General features: G+C 34.9%; 4 protein-coding genes across 5 annotated transcripts; all 4 read left to right on the top strand.

Moving 5' to 3' along the window:
- The first annotated feature begins 713 nt into the window (after positions 1–713).
- ubqln4 (ubiquilin 4) lies at positions 714–7,077 on the top strand. The gene is given in 12 exon segments (XM_058746596.1): positions 714–904; positions 1,453–1,604; positions 1,730–1,890; positions 2,446–2,708; positions 2,905–3,063; positions 3,242–3,464; positions 3,644–3,783; positions 3,861–3,944; positions 4,042–4,157; positions 4,625–4,715; positions 4,718–4,852; positions 5,363–7,077. Coding segments are annotated over 12 exon segments (1,824 nt in total). The 5' UTR covers positions 714–757; the 3' UTR covers positions 5,516–7,077.
- A 754-nt stretch (positions 7,078–7,831) lies between these two features.
- Positions 7,832–9,615, top strand: lamtor2 (late endosomal/lysosomal adaptor, MAPK and MTOR activator 2). Its single transcript, XM_058746599.1, has 4 exons — positions 7,832–8,048; positions 8,673–8,835; positions 9,097–9,186; positions 9,277–9,615. Exons 1-4 carry the CDS (start codon positions 7,981–7,983, stop codon positions 9,331–9,333), a joined length of 378 nt encoding a protein of 125 aa, XP_058602582.1. The 5' UTR covers positions 7,832–7,980; the 3' UTR covers positions 9,334–9,615.
- A 625-nt stretch (positions 9,616–10,240) lies between these two features.
- On the top strand, positions 10,241–15,838 carry rab25b (RAB25, member RAS oncogene family b). 2 transcript variants are annotated; one of them, XM_058746598.1, is made up of 6 exons: positions 10,241–10,639; positions 10,769–10,929; positions 12,543–12,738; positions 13,794–13,987; positions 15,137–15,217; positions 15,374–15,838. In XM_058746598.1, exons 2-6 carry the CDS (start codon positions 10,893–10,895, stop codon positions 15,499–15,501), a joined length of 636 nt encoding a protein of 211 aa, XP_058602581.1. In that variant the 5' UTR covers positions 10,241–10,639; positions 10,769–10,892; the 3' UTR covers positions 15,502–15,838. The 2 variants fall into 2 exon arrangements, with proteins under 2 accessions (XP_058602581.1, XP_058602580.1); XM_058746597.1 differs by lacking the exon at positions 10,241–10,639 and having other exon boundaries at positions 10,650–10,929.
- Positions 15,839–17,254: 1,416 nt separating this feature from the next.
- On the top strand, positions 17,255–24,650 carry rab11al (RAB11a, member RAS oncogene family, like). Its single transcript, XM_058746629.1, has 5 exons — positions 17,255–17,672; positions 20,249–20,444; positions 21,852–22,045; positions 22,933–23,013; positions 24,307–24,650. The coding sequence occupies exons 1-5, from the start codon at positions 17,633–17,635 to the stop codon at positions 24,444–24,446; spliced, it is 651 nt and encodes a 216-aa protein (XP_058602612.1). The 5' UTR covers positions 17,255–17,632; the 3' UTR covers positions 24,447–24,650.
- Positions 24,651–24,652: the final 2 nt, after the last annotated feature.

Below are 24,652 nucleotides of genomic sequence, written 5' to 3'. Positions count from 1 at the left end.
TAAGTAAAAAAAACCGGTGCTATTACAAGTCTTGGTTAGCCATAAAAAGGGTTGTGTTTTTTTTTAAAGAAAACGAGTAGATAGAATATAGAAAAAAGAAACCTAGTGTTTTTTATTTATTTATTTTTTAACAAGAAACAAGTAGATAGAATAGAAAAAAGAAAGTTAGTTAGTTTGACAAGAAAAGCGAGCAGTTAGATAATAAATATGCAATTGATAGAGGGTCAAATGTGTGGGGGGTTTTTAAATAAAAAGAAGACAGATAGATAAAATAAAATTAGAATAGAGAGTGCTAGAGTTAGGGAGTGCTAGAGATAGATTTTTATTTATAAAAATATTTACATTTTATAATTATATTTATATTTAAAGTTTTAAAAATCAAACAATCATTGTCAAAAGAACCATTTTTGTAATGTCGAAATCACGAGAAAATTAAGTCGGGATAACGAGAAAACAACTTTTGTTATGTCGAGATCACGAGACAATTAAGTCGTGCTCACGAGAAAACAACTCGTTATGTAGAGATCAGAGAAAATTAAGTCGTGATCACGAGAAGACAAGAAAGAAAAAAAAAATTATAATAATGCATGGCAGTTTAGAACTTCCGTCCCTTGAGTCATTTCATACAGTGAGAGCAGTAAGTGAAGTCGATGACACTCCACACTACCAGAGGGCGCTGTGGAACAATCGGCGTTTGTAGCGCTTTTCCCCGCTGCTTGTTGGTGCGATGATGTAATGAAGTAAAAGAAGAGTAAAGATGGCGGAGAATAGCGGCACGGATCCTGCCGTGGAGACGAACACTGAGGAAAATGCCGCTGCTAGCGCGACTATCATTAAGGTCACCGTCAAAACACCGAAGGATAAAGAAGAAATAGCCATCGCCGAGGATTCATCTGTCGCACAGGTGATTTTTTTGCGGTTTCGTGTTGTTTGTATCACCCGGGCGTTCGTTACACCAGTGGCTAACAGCTTTAGCCGGAGAGCTAACGATTGACGACGAACAGTCCAAAGCCGAAAATCGTCGCAGGGGATATTTAGAATGACTTCCACTCTTTCTGTTACTTAAATGAGGTTATTTTGGGCATCTTATTCCTTGTTTTTTGTCTTTTAAGACGCTTGTAAAGTGAGGTTTTCTAACTCGCTGTTCTCGTTAAAGAAACGGCCTGCTCGGGTAGAAGATTCTAGTCTGTCATCTTTGGTCGCGCTCTTTCTGTTTTGCTTTGTATTGACTTCAAGACTATATGGATAAATTAAAGAACGTGTTAGATAGCATTTCTTTTAAAGGTGGTGCTAGCAGTGTTTATGTTAGTACGTCTGACCAGTTGCTGGTTAATGTTGATGTTTACGAGATCAGGTTTAATAAAAGGGACTGTGGTGTTGCACAAAAGTTAAGTTATATTGATCTGATTTCACGTGTGACATCATAACCCGCATGTTTTGTCGTCTTAACAGTTTAAAGAGGAAATCTCCAAAAGATTTAAGGCAAAGCAGGACCAGTTGGTTCTGATTTTTGCCGGTAAGATCCTGAAGGACGGAGACACGCTCGGCCAGCATGGCATTAAAGACGGACTCACGGTTCACCTGGTCATCAAAACAGCACAAAAGTAAGAAGACCTGCTTTGAGGGTCAAAACATAACTGGTATTTTCACATGTAAATCCATAATGTGTTGTAGGATAATGCCTGTGCATTATGGATGGCTTACATTTTAGAGGGTTTTGTGTTTGTAGGGCTTCAGGTGGTGGTAGTTCGCAGACTTCTGCCTCTTCTGGCCCTGGACCATCGCAGGACAACACCGCTGGAAGCGCTAACTCCAGCCCGGCCGGCAACCTGGGCACACCCCAGGGCAGTGGGCCGTCCCCAACCCCGACACAGCCACCCAATATACTAGGTGAGTAATGTTTTGAGTTTGTTTATATGAGATGTCAGCCCGTTGTTATTAATTTTGATAACTCGTGTTTTTATTGGTATTTTTTCATGTCCATTACAATGGACGCCACGACTAAATGAACGTAAAATGCCATGAAATCTTAGATTAAAAAAGGCCATGTTTTTAACATAGGAGGTTGGCGGATTGAATGGGTTGGATGCAAGAAATCAGAAATCAGACCCCAAGAAATCAGTTTTGCGTTTAGTTATCATGGAACTTCCTAACACATTGCTAACTTTTAATGATATATACTGTATAAAGTTGAAGTTTGTTTATATTGTGGTTTCCTTATTTCCCAATGTGATTTTACAATATCTTACAATGTAGCACTTTTTCAGTTTACTGGCTGATTTTTTTTTAATTTTTTTTTTTTAATCTGAATTAGTTCCTTTTCTAAAAATAATTGTTTAAAAGGCAAATGTTGAGAAACCTAATATAGTATTATGTTCTTTTTAAGAAAGTTCTGTTATTTTATTTGGCTTTTGTCTTACGCTGGTTCTCATTGTATGTTTTCAGCTGGGTTTGGTGACCTGTCGGGCCTGGCTAACCTCGGTATGGGATCTGCCAACTTCATGGAGCTTCAGCAGCAGATGCAGCGACAGCTCATGTCCAACCCTGAGATGCTGTCTCAGATCATGGAGAACCCGCTTGTGCAGAGCATGATGTCCAACCCTGACCTGATGAGGCAGATGATAGTGGCCAACCCACAGATGCAGCAACTGATGGAGCGCAACCCAGAGATTTCACACATGCTTAACAACCCAGAGCTTATGAGACAGGTATGTTATTGGATATGTACTAGAAGATATTTTGCTTGATTTGTTTGCAATAATAAAATGCATATATGCTTATGTGCAGTTATATTTTGTCTTCAGAAAGTTCTTTATTCTGTCTTGCACATCTAAAAAGTGTGCATTTGCTTTATTGCATTATTTAAGGAACTGATATTTTTTATTAACTTTCTTGCTTGTCAAGACAATGGAGTTGGCACGAAACCCAGCCATGATGCAAGAGATGATGCGTAACCAGGACCGGGCGCTTAGCAACCTCGAGAGTATTCCCGGGGGTTATAATGCTCTTCGGAGGATGTACACAGATATTCAAGAGCCCATGTTTAGTGCTGCACGTGAACAGGTCAGATAAATTAATTGATTTTAAAAATATATTTTAATTTGAAAATAATGTAATTTTCATTAAAAAATAAATAAAAGGTTTTCACCTAAAATATTATTGAATTTGTCAAATTCACCGTGAAGCCTTAACACTCATATGAAATGGCAACATTAAATGCTATATTGCATCATCTGAACAGTTTGGAAATAACCCCTTCTCGGCATTGGGTGGAAATGCTGATAACTCTGGAACACAGCCCTCCAGGACAGAAAACCGAGAGCCCCTGCCAAATCCCTGGGGTCCCCCTGACACTGCTGCCACCACCACCTCTGGGACGGCTACCACCACCAGCTCCACCACAAGCTCAACCACACCCAGTGTGTCCAACCCTCTGGGCATCAGCTCCTCTAGCCTTGGAAACGGTAATGGTCTTTTATGCAAACATTTGGCTTTAATTTTAAAACCAGGTCCATGAATTTTATTGAGGATATGTTGTAGTAGAATCTATCTATCTGTCTATCAAAATAGCCTTGATGCTGGCATGGCGTTAAAAAGTGAATCTATCTATCTAGCTATCTAATCTATTGTGGTTTGCTTTTAGGTATGTTCAACAGTCCTGGCATGCAAAGCTTAATGCAACAGATCTCTGAGAACCCTCAGCTTATGCAGAACATGCTTTCTGCTCCTTATATGCGCACTATGATGCAGTCCCTGGCCCAGAATCCTGATATTGCCTCACAGGTAGCAAGACCATCATTCAAAGAACTTTTAATTTACTATAATGATCTGTTATGTTCTAAATCTAAACATTTTTACAGGTGTTGATGAACAACCCTCTCTTTGCCGGAAATCCACAGCTGCAGGAGCAAATGAGACAGCAGTTACCTGTATTTCTACAGCAGGTGTGTCCAGTTGGCATTGTTGTAGATTATGTCTATGGGGTATAGGTTTCATTTGCTTTTATTTGCTAACTGACTTGTTTTCCTGACTCACTTGCAGATGCAGAACCCAGAATCCCTTTCTGTCATGACAAATCCTCGAGCCATGCGAGCCCTAATGCAGATCCAGGAGGGACTGCAAACCCTTCAAACCGAAGCCCCTGGTCTCATGCCCAGGTGCACTTCCAGTTCCACTTTTTTTTTAATAGTTTTTATTTTATTATTTAATATTTTTACAAATATATATATTTTTATATATATATATTTTTAAATATTTTTTATATATTCACTTTTGAATGGTGATATATCATGTTTTCCACAAAAATATTAAGTAGCACTGAAAAGTTGATGTACTGAAATGGATAACTTTAAGTTTTTTATTTATTTATTTTTTATATCGCTTAGTTACTTTGTTCTCTGCAGAGTGAAAAACCCTAAAGAACACATCCTCTTTCTATTAGTTATTTCCCTCTTGGCTTTGTCGTCAAATAAATGCAGCTTCCTCTAGATTAGAGCACACATGCTTATTAAATGGGTTTTATTTTTATTCCAGTTATGTACATTTTGACAGACCCCATAATCTAAACAAACGGTGTGGCAATATCTGCACCTTACCAATTAAATGTGATTTTGTCTCTTTCTAGTCTGATACCTGGTGGGATGGCTGCTGGTATTCCTGGTGCCCCACTGCCCACAGGGGTGAATGTGACTCCTGAGAACCCTCTGCCCTCAGGCCAGGCCCCAGCCCCGCCCCCACCCCCACCCCCGTCCCCACCCCCGTCCCCGTTCCCACCACAGTTGCTGGAACAAACACTGCCCAGCAGCAGCTCATGCAACAGATGCTACAGATGTTTGCTGGAGGGAATGCATCGGTACTTAAGTTTTTTTATTTATTTATTTATTTTTTTTGGTGGTTGTTAATAACATTATTAGTGTTTCCCATTAATTGCCTGTATTCTGGTGGCCTGCTATAATCTAATCTGTCCTGGCACAGTTTCATAATGAAACAAATATTTTTACGTTCTCGTAATAACTTGTAATGTCTAATGAACTGAAATCAAATGCACAATAGTGCCCTAATTGCAAAAGGCTGTGATTTAATTAAGTGTATAGTCTGTTGTGCTAAGTGTTTCAAAGCAAGGTGAGTTTAATAATAATAATTATTATATTCTAATTGTTTGGCATCTCTAAAATCATTGTGACTGAACTGAAAAGAGGTTTCGAGTCCAGATACAAGTGTGCAGAGACTTTTTACTCCGTTCAGGTTAGACACTGAAAATGGACTGGAGCAGACTTTAAAATGTGCAACATTTTGAAAGCTGAATCACTGAGTATGCTGTGTATATTTGATTGTGCTCACTTCTTTTCACCTCGCTTTGCAGACTCAGACTCCGGAAGTGCGTTTCCAGCAACAGCTGGAGCAGCTGAGTGCCATGGGCTTCATCAACAGGGAAGCCAACCTTCAGGCTCTCATTGCCACTGGGGGCGACATCAACGCCGCCATCGAAAGACTGCTCGGCTCTCAGCCTTCCTAATTCCATCAACTGAGAGCGTGCGAAGGGAGACAAGAAGCAAACATAGTCCTCATCACATAAAATCTGACAAGCCCCACATAGACAGAATTCCAATTACTCCAATCGTGTTTTTTTTTTTTTTTGCTTCGATCAGTCAATCTGTGAATCAAAAAGCAATGAGGGTTTCAAATTTGTTTCCTTGAACAACATCAAAAAAACAAACCAGAATCGCTGTGGAATGACATCACACTAACCCCTCATCACTAGTAAGATGGGACAAAGCTTACCAAGTTACCATTCCTTACAATTAGAACACACTCACCTGAGGCACTACTCAGTGGTTAGGGGAATAAAATCCATACGCTTGAATTCCGAGGCCCAGAGGGATTCTTGTCTTCTGTGAAAATGCTTGGTTTCTTAATTTCTCTCTGTTTCTCCTAATTCATGCCTGATCAAACCAGTATTTATTGCAGAAACGTAGAGCTTACCCTTTACTCCCCTTCCACCCTCCTCAGTTGACGTTGATTTGAGCGTTCCTTGACATTTTGATGTGTTAATCGAAATCTAATAGACATGAACATGTTGGATCACTATAACACCTTGACTCTGATTGCTTACACTTCAGCTATTTTAGAAAGGAATGAGTTTTGGAGATGAGATTTGGAAAAGATATTCAGTCATCTCTTTAGTCGTTTGCCTTTGTGAGGAGTGTACATGAATTGACCGTAAAGGCTTGTCATATGGGGAAGGTTGTAACAAAGCATCAATAAAATATTTCTCAGCTTAACAAGCAGTGGCGAACGCAGACACCATTTGTTTCGACCATATCTTTATGCTTTGACATAGAAGTATTCTAGTGCCTGGAACACGCTTGTATTGTGTACTGGATACATCCTCCTCAAGTTGATCTGGCAAAAAAAAACAAAAAAAACAACGGGTTACAGCATGATAGTAATGCTAGCTTCTCTCAGTGCTAACCAATAGCTGTCTAATGGAACGAACAGTTTTATTGTGAATTTAAAATGTTTAACTTTTTTTTTGCTGCACGTCCATAATCCACTCTATTCTACTTGAATTACATTACAGATACCAACATTCATTGGGGTTTGTAGTTCCTTCTAGCATCTGGTTTTGTCTTAAATCCAATGTTTTTTTTATTTTATTTTTTTTTGTTATTTTTTATTTGCAATGTTGGGCTGCGTTGACACCTTGCAATTTTACTTTTTAAGTTTAAAAAGTATTGCATGATCATTCTCTTCTTCTAACTGCAATATTTTTAATTATTGTCTAATTAATGTGGAGGTCACGCACAAGTCATTTGTTCTTGTTCTTGTTATATAACCATTTAATTTCACAATCACAAAGCTTTAGACATTAGGATTGCTTTAGGTAGATGTCTTAACTTAAAAAAAAAATCGAATTTCTTGTTAATTTACTTAAAACAATATGAGAACTGAAAATCTGACATGTGATTTCCAAGATTGGAAACATGGTGAATCTTTTAGTGAATTTTGATTTTGTTATGCTTAGCTGTAACATTTGCTTTTTGTGGGTGCAATTACCATAAACAATTCTTTAAAACAGTTATGTAACTTCATTTAAAGTCTGGAAATCATAGACTCTTAAAAATCCAGGTTCATAAAGGGTGAAGTCAGATATAAAAGAACTGTTTTGGGTTCCTCAAAGATAATTCTTAAATGCCTTTTTTTTTCTTGGTGTAAAGAACGTTTCAATAATTTAAAGAACCTTTTTTCAAAAATAACCATTAGTGCATTGGAAAAGTTCTGTGGATGTTAAAGGTTCTTCATGGAACCAAGTAAGCCAATAAAGGATATTTGTATTTAAGAGTGCATATGTACAGTATATTGTAGCCAGGTTGTGACTTAATGAGGGTGAACCAGTTGAAGATTGAAGTTCAGATATTCGTCAGTAATAATACCCATACAATTTTAACATAAGGGTTTGTTGCCCTCACCTCCCAAAAGTCAAAACGAAGGGTTGTGAAGTCTCAAAAGTATTTTTATTTTATTTCATTTTACATGCAATTATAGCCATTTAACCGTTAAAAAATTAACAGTTGTTAAAAAAATTAACAGTTAAAGTGCACGCTATCTTAAACGACATGAGCTGTTTGTACGGTTGAATCCGTGTCAGACCGACAAAACAGAAGTACTGCCATTATTCTCTATTTAATAAAGCATTTATAAATCTCCAGTATATAAGAAGAAAAAAACTTTAGTTGGTTTCGTCGTTCTTTTGTTTTATTAATGACCCGAAAAACAAACAAGTCATCCATGTTACGTTCAGTTTTGATGTAGGCCACGTTTTTGTAGTTTGTAGGCAGGGCCGTGACACTACATTTCCCATGAACCACCAGCGCGGAAGTTAGAAGTCAGCTGATGTTCTTGTTGGGTTGCTGGAAGTTGTTGCTATAATCTCGCGTACATTTTAAACGTATTAGTATTATTGCCGTTTTCCTTGAAATTATGTTGCGCCCTAAAGCATTAACACAAGTGCTCAGTCAAGCAAACACTAGTGGCGTACAAAGCACGCTGTGAGTATATAAAATTCAGTCTTTGTTCTTATCAGTAGCTTTAGCTGGCAGATAAATTGATAAACTATAATATGCGTTACATTTATGTTATCAACATGCTCTCTTGAGTTAATAGTGAGGTATTTTGTTGCGTTTGAGCTTTGCTTAATGCATGTTAAATCATTAAAAATGTCATATTTATATAGTAGCTTCAAACGTGATTGACAAACTATATTTAGAAATAGCGGAATATCTTTGTTATTAGATCAAATCAAATCCCATTATTTTAAATGAATATATTACATACATCACTTTAAAGCACAAACATTACACAACAATAAATTTAATGTTTATCTGTGTGAACTCGAGGAGAACTGACTTCATACATCCACACAGGAAACGCCAAAATATCGGTTCACTTTTAATGTACTAGTGTATTTTGTGCAAATGAATCATGAAGAAAAGTGAAATTAGTTCAGATAATTTATTTTGTTGTTGTTTCAGATTCTCATTTGATATTGGTTTTAGTTTATTTGGCCACTTTACAGGTCAAAGTATGAGTTGTTTATGAATTTATGTTCAATTCATGTAGATGCTTTTTTTTTTTTTTTATTAATTTTTTCGTGTGTGTGTTTTTTATTTTAGGTTATTGAATAATGAAGGCTCTCTATTGGCGTATTCTGGATATGGAGACACTGATGCAAGAGTCACCGCAGCCATTGCCAGCAACATCTGGGCAGCTTACGACAAAAATGGACACCAGGCCTTTAATGAGGACAAACTGAAATTCATCCTGATGGATTGTATGGTAGGAATGTCATTGTATAGTAGGGTTATAGTAAATGATTGTGAAGACTGATCTTTGATATATGCAATAACATATGCATTATACAAGATATGCACAAATTCAGCATAGCAGATGCTATAGGCCGTTTCTGGATTTACCAAATATATGTGCTCTTTTTTTTTTTTTTAATTACACCATGCTAGAAATAATACTAACATGATGAACTATTGTATTGTTCTGCACTCGTCTTTACAATGTGCTGCATTTTCTCTGTCATTATAGGAGGGCAGGGTGGCCATTACACGTGTTGCAAACTTGTTGCTTTGCATGTATGCCAAGGAAACAGTAGGCTTTGGGATGCTTAAAGCCAAGGTGAGATTTGGTGTATATAATAGCTCTTAATTACTCTTAATTATGTATTTTCATGAACAATCATAGTAACTGTGTTTGTTATGTTCACAGGCTGAAGCTTTAGTGCAGTACCTCGAGGAACCACTGACACAAGTGGCGGCGTCATAGGATGTGCTTTTGTGTATTTGTGTACATTGTAACAGAAACTTCTGAAGATCTTGGCCTTCATAATATATTATCTATGGCTTTATTTATTTGCATACTCAGTATGATTGCTATATCAAATTGTGTGGCTATTAGACCCAAAATAATGCTTTGCATAAACATTAATAATTATATTTGAACTGCATTTTCCCTTTTTATTATCTTTTCTTTATGTCTCAGGATTTTGGCAGTCAGTGATAAGACTGTCTAGTGTCAACAATATGAAATAAATTTCTCTTTTTGTTACATGTTGTTGTTTTACCTTTTAAAACACAAGAAATGTATGCTTTTATTAATTATGTCTAGAATAATATTAATTGAACCAAAATAATACAATGTATAAAAAAATGTATCTGAAGATGAAATATCACTTTATCACTTTGTTAATCAGGGTTTCTGCATTTTTAAATAGATCTAAAGTCACACTATTGCAAATTAAGGCCATAAATATCTTAAATCAGAGAAGAAAGTCGAATTCAGAAACTCTTAAAACATTAATTGTTGCATGCAATGTAAAAAAATAAATAAAATTCCTTTGTTTTTGTCTTGTTTTCCAGTACAAATATCTAAACATCATTAAATCAAGATACATTTACTTAAGATGCAAAAAGATATGAAGTCTTGTTTTCTAAGTTTATGCTTAGAACAAGTATCTGTCAATGGGGTATGAAGAAGTTGCAGATATTTGTTCTAATTTAAATCATAAACACACTTCATTTTGATCCATTTCTCAGAAAACAAGATTTCCTGTTTTATGTGATTTTGCATCTAAAGTAAATGCATCTTGGTTTAAGAATCTTTAGACATTTGTACTGGAAAATAGACAAAAATACTGATAAAGAGCATCACTTTTTTTTGTAGCGTGATCAGAAGGTACAGTAAAAGTTATTTCCTGAGTCATAAGCTTAAATAATTCACATTTAGAGACCATAATGATTTTTTTGTCTTCCATTCTATTTATTCCTTATATTTTGTTTACTTGGTCTTAAGAAGTCTTAAATTTATCTTCATAAAACTTACAGAAACTCAATAATGTCACCGTGTAATCCAAAATATGCACCATGGGAGGGGCTCTTCCATAGCAAATGCCTTCCTGATCTTGGGAGAAATTGCTTTAAAAAAGCGATTGGTTGCATATGGTGTGTATGGCATCGTTTCATTGGCTGAACAGGTGCACTATTGCACCCAGTTTCATATGACTGCACCTGCGCTCGCCCTACCTGTTTGACCTGACTTGAGCGCACCAAAAGTCACGCCCACCTTTCCCCAGGTACGGCACATTTGATAGCGGAACTGCCAGGCTAAATAACAGGGCTAGTTCCTTGTACAAACAACTGAACTGTCCACCATAAACGGTGGGATTTCATTTGTACTTCTTGCTGTTTCTCTGCTCTTTCAGGTCAGCCGCTGTAGCATAGAGGAGGAACTTTCATTCTTGGTTTTCCTTGGAATTGGTTGGGATTTTGACTCATGCAGCACTAATCTAGATTAGTGAAGGAAGATCTGCTTATAGGACTGACAAAATGGGGTCTGATGAGGCCTACAACTTTGTTTTCAAAGGTAAGATTTGACACTTTTTTGATGGAGTTGTCATACACATTAAACAATCTCTGATGGAGCTTTAAACACTATTAGATGATGTTTAGTGATCTGCAAGCATTCATTTCACTGTTTGCAGTAGTTGTAGAGTAATGGTTGGTCTATATAGACATTAAAAAAGAAAACAGTTATAGAGCAATATATAAAGCAGCTGGGTTTAGAGTAGAGAAATTGAGTCATATAGGTTAGTTGAAATCTGATTTCCATGACAACAAGGTTTTGTTTACACAAGGTTACTCAGTATGGGAGGGGAAATAGTTGTATCTGTTAAAGCCCATTGTGAAACAGATCCGCTAGAGCAGTCCTCAAACAACACCAAACCACAACGACTTTTTAAAATGACCTGCATTATGTGTTGGTTTCATAACAGTTGAACTGAAGCAATAAGAACAGGAAGTCTTTTAAGAGTAACAATTTAAAACATGCAAGATAATGATGAAGGGCCAGCTTTAATATGTGTATCACCTGTGCTGATGGTTTAATCTGAAATTACACACAGATGTAAATGAGTTAATTAAAGGAATAGTTTGCCAAAAAACAAAGGTCATCCAAGATGTTGGATAGATGGTTTCTCCATCTTAACAGATTTGGAGAAACGTAGCATTACATCACTTGCTCACTTGCGGTGTGGATTCCTTGTGGATTATTGTAATTTTTTTATCAGCTGTTTGGACTCTCATTCTGACGGCACCCATTCACTGCAGATGATCCATTGGTGAGCAAGTGATGTAATGCTAAAATTTCTCCAAATTTGCTGCGATGAGGAAACAAACTCATCTACATCTTGGATTGTCTGAGTACCTTTTCTGCAAATATTCATTTTTGGGTGAACTATTCCTTTAATATTTCTTAAAGGCTTCTGCTTAAACCTTGTATGTTTCTTGTTTTCTTACTGTTTTTTTTTTTCCTTTTTATGTCTATAACTGCCATTTCTCCTAACATAATATGATAAATGAACTCCAATCCCAGAAATGTCAAAATAGTCCTGCATGGGTGGAGTGTTGATTTTACTCTTGACATGTTTGAGTCATTTTTGTTTACACCTACAATTAGCTGGGTTTTCATAAGGAGTGCTATACTGGGACATACTGTTCATCCAGTGTTGGTTTGTTTTGACAGAATAATACGAGGATCAGACCTGCTGCTGTCTCATGATTTAACGAACAAGACAATTTCGTAATAAGGATGCAGATTTGTGATTGTATAGTACATGTTTTGCCTCTTAATGTTGCACTTGTTGTTGAAGAGTTACTTGCCACAAAAGTCCAAGACAACAAACATGACATTGTAATGAATTACATCATGAGTTTGTTACTGGCTGGTATTTTAATCCACAACTAATCGTTGATTTTACACAAGTTAATGTTGCTTAATACACCAAGCAGTGGTGTTGCAAAAAAAAAAATCATGGGATCTGTCACAAATGCTTAAGCTGTGCCAAGAGAATGCTTTTGGCCCCCCTTCATCACAGGGTTGTGACATTCATGGTTGTTGTTTCCAGATGATTGGCATGACTCAAGTCTGGGTTGGTGGTTTTTCCAGACTCATATGCACTCATATGCATTTTGTTGCAGTGGTTCTTATTGGAGAATCTGGCGTTGGCAAAAGCAACTTGCTGTCACGGTTCACCAAGAATGAGTTTAATCATGACAGCCGGACGACCATCGGAGTGGAGTTCAGTACAAGAACTGTGCAGCTAAATGGCCTGACCATCAAAGCTCAGATCTGGGACACAGCCGGACTGGAGCGGTACCGGGCCATCACTTCTGCGTGAGTTTGACATGTTATAACATTGAAATGGTGGTGCTAAACAAGCAAATATGCCCATAGTTCCTCAAAAATGACAATTATGTCAATTACACAGTATCATGTTGAGTTTTCTTGTTTCTGTGGAAACAAGGGAACGGTGACCATAGGTGTGAGCTTAAATAAAAATAAATAAATATTTGATTTGATTTATTTTACTGTAGTTAATTATTTTCAGTTCTTATGTACATTACAAATACTACTGTTGGAGTAGGTGTGATTTAAATGTTTTTTTTTTTTTTAATGTTTTTGAAAAAACGTCTCTTCTGCTCACCAAGGCTGCATTTTATTTAATTATAAATACAGTAATATTGTGAAATATTATTGCAAATTAAACTAACTGTTTTCTATTTGAATATATTTTAAAATGTAATTTATTCCTGTGATGCAAAGCTGAATTTTCAGCATCATTACTGCAGTCTTCAGTGTCACATGATCCTTCAGAAGTCATTCTAATATGCTGATTTGCTTCTCAAGAAACATTTCTTATTATTATCATAATTGACACCAGGATAAAAAAAATTCATTATTCTTTACTGAATAGAATGTTCAAAAATACATTTAGAAATATTTTGTAATAATAATCAATCTAATGCAAAAATATAAATTTATCAAAAACTAGAAACAAAATTGGCTTCCAATGTATGGTCCAGAGCAGTCTGGTGAGGAGATAATGACATATATTTTAATTGAACCAAATTTCACAGAATGACAGAATTTTAGGTGAGCTGTCCCTTTAAGCAGTTTGCTCATATTCCGAATATGTTTGGATGCAAATACATTTTTGATTGTATGTAAATTGTCATTCATCTATTCTTTTGCAAATTGAGAAAAATGTAACGCATCATGTTTCACCACCTATTGCTATTCAATTAATTTCTCACCTGTTGTTTTAAACCATCTTCATTGTGTAATCTTGCTTATGACATAATCTTTTATTACAGTGTTCTGTTCATTTAAAAAAAAAGGAAGTAAATGGAGTCATCTGATTTGATCTGATCTGTTTTCCTGTATCTCAGATATTATCGAGGAGCGGTTGGAGCTCTGCTAGTCTATGACATTTCAAAGCACTTGACGTATGAAAGTGCTGAGCGCTGGCTAAAGGAGCTCTATGATCACGCAGATCCACATATCGTAGTGATGCTTGTGGGCAATAAAACGGACCTGTCAGCAGTGCGATCTGTTCCATCAGAGGACGCCAAGGACTTTGCAGGTCATTACTGAAGACAGTTTATTATATTATACAGGCTTACGCAAAATTCACAGAGAAACCCAAAAGCCTTCATGACAACCCTTCAAAATAAAAGTTCGGCCTAACTTGAAGAAATGATAACAAATATATTACTATTGAACAGTAGCATTTACTTCTCCAAGTAATAATAATGGCAACAACATCAACATTAATAATAATAATAATAATAATAATAATACAATTTATTAAAACACACAGAAACGCAAAGGTTTTCACTACAACCTGCCACAATAAATATTATTTCTAACTTGAAATTATGAAATTATTTATTATTATTGCACAGTAGAGTGTACTTCTTAAAGTAGTAGTAGTAGTAATACTAATAATAATAATAATAATAATAATAATAACATTTATTAAACATTACTTTTAAGGAAGATTAAATTGCATCATCCATGTTTTAATTAAAAATAAATATACTTTTATTTATTAATAATGAAAGGAATTACTAAATTTTTGTTTGACTACATTTTAAAAGATGAAATAAATAGTTGATTTGATTACCACCATTTTTGATAGTAAATTTATGTTTGACATTACATTCTTTTGTATTATTATTTTTTTTATATTATATTCTTCTCCTGACAGTAAAATAAGCCACATTAAAAACCATATAAATGTCCAGTCATGAAAAGAAAAAACACCTTCACTCTAAAGAAAATTAATAAAAATGTAATCAGGCACAATGCACTGTATTCATATGATGGAACTTTGAAGGTGTGTAATCTGTATTTTGAATTTTGCAGTGCGCTGCATGCAGAAATGTAAATGAATGTACATTTGACATTTCCAGTCTATTTTTTTAAACCGTGAAACTGCACTGTAAAAACAAAAACAAAAAATCAGTAGAAAATGGATAATATCCTTGCATAAAATTACATTTTCTGTTAAATTTACAGACATTTCCTTAAACCCTTAAACACTACACAATGCAAAGCATAATTCAAATGATGGGCTAAACACCTTTAAAAAAAATCAGAACAGAATGTTCCTTCATAGTACATTGGGCAATATTTTTACAGACTTCTCTTAGCGTGTGTATATTATATATCATTTAGCAAAATCAAACAAAGTTAATCTTGAGATTCATATTATCATTCTTTTTTATAGAAAAGAATGGTCTTCTGTTCATGGAAACCTCTGCTTTGGAGTCAGTAAACGTCGAGGCAGCGTTCAACACTGTGCTTACTGGTAGCTACTGTTTATTCTGAACACATCATACCGTATTTACATGTACTTTACATGTGTTCCTTGCCCTCTGGGTTTCTCCTCTTCAGTCAGGCTTGAAATAGTGTAAGCACTTCATTATCATAATCACGCTGTCATTATTTGATCTCTTTCTTTCAGAAATCCATAAAAAGGTGAGCAGCAAAGAAGTGACCCGAGGCTCTATCAATGCTGTGACATTATCTCAGCCTAAAGCTGGAGCAGATGATGCACAGGAGGAAAAGAAGACCTGCTGTAAGAACCTGTGAAAGAACATTCCAGGACTTCACAAGGGGCCCAAAGGAGTTGTGAATTCAGCTTGTACAGCAGAGCTATCATTAAGAAAGAACGAGTATGATAAAAAAACAAAAGGAAATTCATTTCATTGACTGACATAGCCATATTTGTATTGTTAAATATTATGTAACAAGTAAAAGACATTTTAATGTTTGTCAGGTTTGACAAAGATTAATGTCAATTTTAATTAATTTTAATGTTTTCCCTCTCAGTAGGATATTTTTCTTTGTATTATTTATGAAATGTCATGCCAACATCTTTTTTTTTTAACTCACATTTATTCATTTAACAGACTTTTTTTTTTTTTTTAATCCAAAGAGACTTACAAATGAAGAATACAACAAACTATTCATCTTACTCAAGTTATTAAGATCAACAGATTCTGGAGAATTAACTTTCACTTTAATTAGTGTAAGATGAAGGAAAGAACATGTTTTTCGATTTGCATGTTCATCTTCACTGTTTGGTTTTTAATGTGATTTATTCAACACACCTAATGAAGATAACTGGGGAAAAAACCACACACATATGTTTAAGAAAATTATTTGTATTATTTAAGACTAATCAGCACTAATTTAATATTTTGTGCTATTAAAATCTCTATATAAAGCATTTATAAGTCATAAATGAATGCTGATGCTGCAGGTATTATCAGTTGCTGCTGTTAACACGACATAAAGAAAATATATACAGCATGTCATTTTCCAATAAGAATTAAAGCAGAAATATGTATGAAAATGTCTGAATTGTTTTTTCACAAAGTGCAGTTTGCAGTTTAACAACAACAACAAAACATTTATGGACATTTATGAAACATCATTATTCAATATAAACAGAATAATAAATATGAATTTAAGGATAAGCTTTCAATTGATTACTTTTTGAATATTAATTGATTTGACCAGTTTGAATTGGACCTGGGTCTTTGCAATCATAAATGTTGGGTTAATTATGATTATGATATTTATATTAATTAAATTCTTAATTAGAACTTTAAAAGAAGTCTCTTATGCTCACGAAGGCTGCAGTTATTTGATTAAAATTACCATAAAATAGTAATATTATGAAATATTGTTTATATTACTATTATTATGGTAATTGTAATCAAATAAATGCAGCCTTCGTGAGCATAAGATACTTTTTTTTATGTACTACTAATCAAAAGTTCTTATTTTTAAAGATTTTTAAAATGTTTTTGAAATAATATATATTAAATTAAATGTATATTGAAGTGATATTTTCTTTTCAAACACTGATTACTATCATCTATATGGGTAATTCAGACCCATAAAAATTTAAGTGACACAGATGCAATTTAATTTTAAATTCAGCAATTAAAATGGAATTTAAATGGCATTTTCAGTTCAGTCACTGAATGGTGCACAGCCCTGCCTCCTCATTGCCTCCTACGTGGCATTTTCAGGTCCCATCATCCTCTGTAAAGCATGAGTGAAGTCACGCTGTGGAATGTGGAAGAGCTCATCTGAAACACACCTTTTTCACCCCGTGCTTTCCTTTACGCTATTTTTCTAAAGTATTAACCAGCTACCACGTTTTTTATTGTAGCTTATATTTTTAATTCTTATATATATTGCCGGACAACTACAAAAGACACACCTGTGACTACACACCTGTACGGAAGCCCCGTTAAACATTTCATTGGGTCACAGAGGTTCACGCGTGTGCTAGACAGGACAGTTGGCCAATAAGATCATCGGAAAGGCGGGGCTAATTCTCAGCACAATGACGTAGGTGTTTGCCTTAAGATGAGACAGCAGGGCGAAACTTGGTTGACGTAGCCCAGCAACATCGTATCAAAGTTGATTAGCTGTAATTTTGGCGAATTCGGGACCTGTTTTTCTTAACGATTACTTTATCTACAACCGTCGACAGCAGGAAATATCTTGTATATTTTTTATTTTTGGATTCAACGCATGAAGCGCGCGTAGTAATGAAGCGCTCGTGATCAACTGATGCGTCTCATAAACAAAGTTTCTTTGACGTCGTAGTAAATATAACAGCACCTTGTGGTTCTCCAGAAGAGCATAACGTCTTTATCTGAAAACACGGACTTGTTAATAAGCCGGTAAGAAGATTAAAGCCATGACGGGTAGAGAGGACGAGTATGACTATCTCTTTAAAGGTGAGTACCACGTTACTTACTGCACTTCCATACTTTACGATGAGCTCCTGCATATCGTTTTCATGTGTTGCTTGTCTCCCTTGGCATAGGATGTCGTCTTTTTCTACTCTAAAACACATATGCGCTGTGATCTGCTACTGTTTCAAGCAGGTCCAAGTTGGTCAGTCGCTGCGAGACTACCTTGGACCAGCAAAAAACCAGCTGTTCACACTGTCCTTGGCTGGGCAAGCTGGTTTTTGGGTCATGGTGCCGGGTCAACAAGCTAATGATCATCTTAGGTCAGACAGAAGCAAGTGTCATGTTCCAAAACACAGTTACCGTCTTTTCCAACAGGGCAAATCCATAAGCAGGGCAAAAGATATAGAAATTGTACATTTGAAGTGACATTTTTTTATTAATTATATAATGCACAACATAACTGGATTCTCCTAATGTGTCTCTAATCATACATTTGAACTTATGATGTGGAAACAAACAATTTGGACATTTAATGCACTTATCAAATGGAAAATGTGAGGAAAAAAAAAAAAAGTAATTTGTGTGGAAACTGATTTTGAATTTTCCGTCTATAGTGTCAGCAATATAAGTACAGTTAAACCGGTAAGACCTGTATAAATCAGGTCCTTCTCAGGATGGGTTTGCATTCAGAAGGTTTTAAAAACTCTCATTTGATTCAGAAGATTATTCATTTGTTCTATTTTGATATATAACCAATTATACAAGATTGAAGGAGATCAAATGTAAAAGTTTGAGAATTTCCTACTTTTTGAGTAATTGACTACTAAAGTGAATACTAATGATATTATTTTTACTAATCTGACCTCTTTGATATCTGCGGTGGTTATGTCCATGAATTTGACACTTCCATTACTCAAAGTTCTGCCCTTGACCTCCTGTTTGACCATGGCATGAATCAATCAGTGCTGTTCAATTCAAGCTCTGCTCTTTAAACATGTCTTGTCCACCAGCTTTAAAACGAGCAGATGTCTTTGTCAAAGTGCATTCCTGTGTGCCTAACTCGGATATTATTAGCTGAGGCATCTGTTATAGATTTCATTCTTTCATGATGACAAGTTGGCAACATTTAACCCAATTTATATCAGGTTTAGGTTGAATAAAAATTTTAATTGTAATTGTTAAATCACCTTCATGTCATGTTCCAAGTGTTCTTCTGAAGTCACACAACATCTTTGTGCGATGAATAGACTGGAATAATCTTTCTCTCCACAAAAGCTTTGAAATCTTATTCACTTTCACAATTAAAAAATCTAAATAAATGAGATTTGATGTTCTTGAAGCATCTTTTATTATTTTACATGAAAGTGTTCCTCTTATCCCTTACAGTATGCCCACCTAGGCTGTACTGATTTAATAATAATAATAATAATAATAATAATAAAAAAAAGATTAAAAACAGTCCACACACTACTTTAAGATTTTTGTGTTTGTCTCTTCTGCTCACGAAGACCGCACTTTGATCAAAAATACATTAAAAACAGTAATATTGTGAAATATTATTACATTTTTAAAATAACTTTTTTCTTTATTAATATAATATTTAAAATGTCATTTATTCCTGTGACGCAAAGCTGAATTTTTAGCAATCATTACTCCAGTCTTTAATATAACACGGTCCTTCAGAAATCATTCTAATATCCTAATTTGCAACTCAAGAGACATTTATTATTATTAGCAATATTAAAAGGTTTTGCTACTTAATATTTATGTGGAAAATGTGATGCATTTTCTCAGGATCCTTTTATGAATATAAAATTGAAAAGAACATCACTTATTTGGAGTACAAATCTTTTGTCAAATTAAAAATGTCTGTATTGTCACTTTTGGTCAATTTCATGCATCCTTACATTTACATTTACATTTAGTCATTTAGCAGATGCACCAAAGCGACTTACAAATGAGGATAATGTGGAAGCAATCAAAATCAACAAAAGAGCAATGATATGCAAGTGCTGTAACAAGTCACAGTACACGTAGCAAGTTTTAATATATAGTTATAATTATATAATAAATAAAATAAGATAGAATAGAGCAAGCTAGTGTTAGAGGCCTTTTTTTTGCTTTTGTTAATTGTATAATAAATAAAAAGAAAACAAATAGATGGAATACAAAAAGATTAGATTATTACATCCTTGCCGAATAAAAGTATTAATTTCTTTAAAAAAAAATACTGACCCTAAACTACCTGAACGGTAGTGTAACTGTAAATGTAATTTCTCAGTAATATCTGTTTAATGTTTGCCTCTGTCAGCGGGAGACACAGACGTTCCCAGTATTTCGTAAGTCTACCTGTGTGGGTGAAAAAGGGAGTTGCTCTTCAGTCATGCCCTTTTCATTCATTGTCAAAAGCTTTGTGGAAACGCACCCTTTGTGTGTGAAATATTCAAATCTAATTGCTGTTGTGTGGTGAAGGGGGGCCGGTTCCTGCAAGCGCAATCTGCTTGAAAGTGCTCTGTGTCATCTGTGTCTCCAGGGACAATAGCAAACACAATAGCGTTTAAAAGCACCATAAATTAGAGCCGGTTGATCTCACGCACCCGTGTCCTCTTCATCCGCAGTGGTTCTGATCGGCGACTCGGGTGTGGGCAAGAGTAACCTGCTCTCTCGCTTCACCCGCAATGAGTTCAACCTGGAGAGCAAGAGCACCATTGGGGTGGAGTTTGCTACACGCAGTATCCATGTGGAGGGCAAGACCGTCAAGGCCCAGATCTGGGATACGGCTGGACAGGAGAGATACAGGGCCATCACATCAGCGTAAGTGTCTTCAAAGACTCTATTAAGACATCAACTAATTTAAGAAGTCCAATTGTTTTGTGCACCAATTTAAAAAAAAATGTAATTATAAAATAAAAAATTAATTAAATTATATTAATAAAATATAGTATAATAAATATAAAAACTACAGTGCATGCATAATTATTATAGGCATAACGGTATTCTTGTATTTTTTTTTTTTTTTTTTTTTCAAGCACATTTCAACAATTTCAAATCAATCAATCAGTCAGTCAATCTTAGCTACTTTTAATTTTGTATATAGTCATTTATACTATAGTTGTTAACAAGAACTGGAAGTAAAAAAAATGGCTTATATTCAGATATGCATAATTATTAAGCAGGTTTTCTTTTACAGGTACAATTATTAAGATTGATGTGGTATGGAATATTTAAAATGTGCTTGGGAAAAAATATATTATCAGAATCATTTTAAGTTAATGCTCATTTTAAACAAAATTTAGTTTCTAGGCCTATTGGTTAAAAACATATTAGGCATGTAAAAAATACACTTTCGTCATGACTCGATAGATGATATTGATCTTACAATACAATACTCACACAATACTTTAAACAAAGCCAAAATAGTTCTTACAATACAATACTCTCAAAATACTTTAAACAAAGCCAAAATAGTTAAAATAGTAAGTTTTTTTTTTTATTATTTTTTTTCAAAGACATATGATAATCAGTTAACAAAAAGTACTGTTCATTAACCAGAATAGAAATATTCATTCATTCTTAGCTAAAAATACAGAATTATGTTAGATGCACATGCTTGCACTCTCTGTCCCTGACTAGATATGTGTAAAAAGTTTTAAATGTTATATTTTATTAAAATAATAATAACAATATATAAATAAATACATGCATGTAAATAAATATGTGAAGTACCTAGAAGAATAACAAAGTGAAGTACATTTTAAAACCATTTGCTTTTATAATTATGATAATAAATTAAAATAATATAGATTGGTTTTGCATAGTTAAAATTACTGGACGATACTGACACCGTAAACCTCGCACATTCAAGTTAAAAATGGCTGTGCCTGCTCTTATGTTAAAAATGTAAGGTGGATAATTGTGCCAGATTTCTAATCATTTGAGCTTGCCTTTTTACTGTATAGTACAATGGGAGGATGTAGACTCCCATCAAGTGGGAAGTATTTGAATAATAATAAAAACACACCGTTTGGCCCCTAATGATGTACACTCAGATAAGATACCGACTTTAATAACAGTAGTTTTCTTTCACACGACCAGCCAAATGCTCCTTGGTAATCACACTATTATTGGGCACCTTAGATTGTGGAATAAATGTGTTATTTGTGTGTCTTTAATTTCTGAATAATGAATGCATCTTTCAAACGTCTGTGTGTGTGTTCACAGGTATTACAGAGGTGCTGTTGGAGCCCTGCTGGTGTATGACATTGCCAAGCATCTGACCTATGAGAACGCCGAGCGCTGGCTGAAAGAGCTGCAGGATCATGCTGATAGCAATATTGTCATCATGTTAGTAGGGAACAAAAGTGACCTGCGCCATCTGAGGGCCGTTCCTATGGATGAAGCCAAAGCATTTGCAGGTTAGTGTTGTGAGGACTTTATTAGCTAGTTTGAACTCTAATTATTCAAGACTTTCTATACGTAATGTTTTTCTGGCAAATCAAATGTATTGAATGGCACCTGAAAACACTGGTCTTGTTCATATAATTTACCCAGGTTTATATAAAGGAGTCAGAATACTTTTAAAGTTGAGAGTTCGTTAAATAATTGTTAAACCGCCAAAGGTCATTTGGAATAACTTCATAGGTTCTCAGATGGTGCTGATAGTGTTCAAGGTCTGTTGGCTGAGTTGTTTACATTTCAGGTCTTGTTGCTGATTGGTCAGTTTGAATGTCTCTGATTTTTAGTCACATGGTCAGGAATTAATCAATTTATATGTTCATTTCTCTGGGCTCTGAGAAGTTGAGCACTACATTGTAACCTTTTAAAGCAGTACTGGTAATAAAATGATGTGGCAACTATTTTAGGCAGTGTTGATTTAGCATTATTCATGTGTAATGCATTCCATTTAACAAAGTCACAATGCTGTCTGCTTATTTTGCTATCTCCATTGTTGTGTTAGGGTGGTAATTGGCAAATGTAGCTTCATACCATGATGCTGTTGTATTTACTTTACATTTGACCAATATTTTAATCCTAAGTGAATTACAGTGCATTCAAGATATACTTTGCCTTTAATACACCATGACAGGTGTTTCTGGTGCTGTGGTTTGTGATACCTGCTGTTAACCTTTTTCTCAGTTATCTTGAGTACTGAATGCAGTAATGATTTTTTGTTTATAGTGCATACTACTTGTTTATCTCAGAAATAGTGTTTGCTAGCTGGTCTGTGTTTTGTTTATGATAATGTATTTGGGAAGCTATATTTATTTAAAAAGTCTTTTATATTTTTGTGTGTGTCTTACAGAGAAGCATGGACTTTCTTTCCTGGAGACCTCAGCGCTGGACTCTTCTAATGTCGAACTTGCCTTTCAGACCATTCTTACAGGTCAGTCCTGAGCAAATCATTTAGAAGGGTGAATATCACAAAGCTTTTGGAGGTGAATCTCATGAAAACTCTGAAGAACATGAACCAGTCATTTTTTAATTAAGAACATTCTCATTCTCATTACTGTAATGGCAAGAATAGTATTTAAATGGCAAAGTATGTATGCATAATTTAGTATATTAATTTAGTATATAAAAAAACATTTTCAAACGTTGTGAATTTTTAATTTTAGAGAGAAATGTGATCTAGTTTTTTTTTATTAACTGGACGTTTCTGACATTCAATTCTGCTCAACTTATACATTCTAAATGTATGCTATTTTATGTATAATAAAATATGCATAAAATATACAATATATGCATCAGCAAAATAAAGGCTTAGGCACATGATTTGTTTCCCACTGTTACAAAGTTAAAATGTACCATTTGTGGTATAAGTGATTGAAATTGAATGCTTTCCAAAATCTAATCAAAATTGTTGTTGTTGTTTTTTGTTATATATATATTATTAATTTATGATTTATAACAGAACAGACATATAAGGGTAAAGAACAGAATATAGTGTTTTTACCCTTGAAATCTTGAAATTACTAATGAAAAAAAAGGCAATCAGAATCATAAAGTTCATCCAGAAATCAAAATTGTCATATAATTTACTAAAATCATGCAAATTAGTTTTTTTTTTTTTAAATATGTGAAAAAACTGTAATGTGAAAAATCCAATTCTCACTTGTTGTAATACAGTAAAAAAAAATCACTCAAAAATAAAGCATAAAAATAGTTACTTTAAAAATAATTTTAATAAAATAATTATTTTGTCAGATTACAGTAATGAGAGTTTGGGGTTGGGAGAATCTGCTTAATTAAAAGTGACCTAAACAACAGGATACTTTTTTCTTTTCTTTTCAAGGAAAATATATATATCTATTTTACATAAGACATGTCTTGACAGTTTTGTGAGATTCCAGGGTGTATTTCTATGTTAAGTATAACCTCTAGATGGCGTCAAACTCCACGCCACAGATATCCTCTGCTTTTCCTGTGAATGAATGAAACTGTGTTTTGAGGTCAAACTTCGAAGGTTTGCCATGCAGAAATAGTGGTTTGCTTTTTTGCAGTTTTTTGTTTGGCCTGGGAAATACTTCAGCCACACCGTGTTACACTGTTCATTTCTATGCGTCATAATGAACCGTAGCTGAAGTTGTTGCACTGTCAGTAACACACCTGAAAGATCACGTTTATCAGGCAACTATCCATCATGCAGATCTTTGAATCCTGCCTCTCTCTCACACAGAAATCTACCGTATCGTGTCCCAGAGGCAGATGTCAGGGCGTGGTGATGACGGCTTCTCCCCCAGCTCAAAAGTGGTTCCCATTACCGTGCAGCCCACACAGAATTCGGGCAAGCAGGGCGCCTGCTGTCAGAATAACTGAGCTGCCGCAGCGCCACCATGGGATCCGGGGAAAATCGGCAACTTTGTTGGGCTGGGCTGCAAGGTTGACCATGACCGTTTTATTCCCTGAGTGTGATGTACTTAACATATGTAACGGACTTGCTTAGTTATGCCCAGAATAAGTGAGTAATAATCTTCAAAATTGGAGAACAAGAGATGTTGAAATTAAATGGATCAAGAATTTCC

The sequence above is a fragment of the Onychostoma macrolepis genome, chromosome 16, assembly GCF_012432095.1.
Source record: "Onychostoma macrolepis isolate SWU-2019 chromosome 16, ASM1243209v1, whole genome shotgun sequence".
Classification (NCBI taxonomy): Eukaryota; Metazoa; Chordata; class Actinopteri; order Cypriniformes; family Cyprinidae; genus Onychostoma; species Onychostoma macrolepis.
The sequence above is the reverse complement of the archived record's forward strand: the minus strand, read 5'-3'. Positions and strand labels throughout refer to the sequence as shown.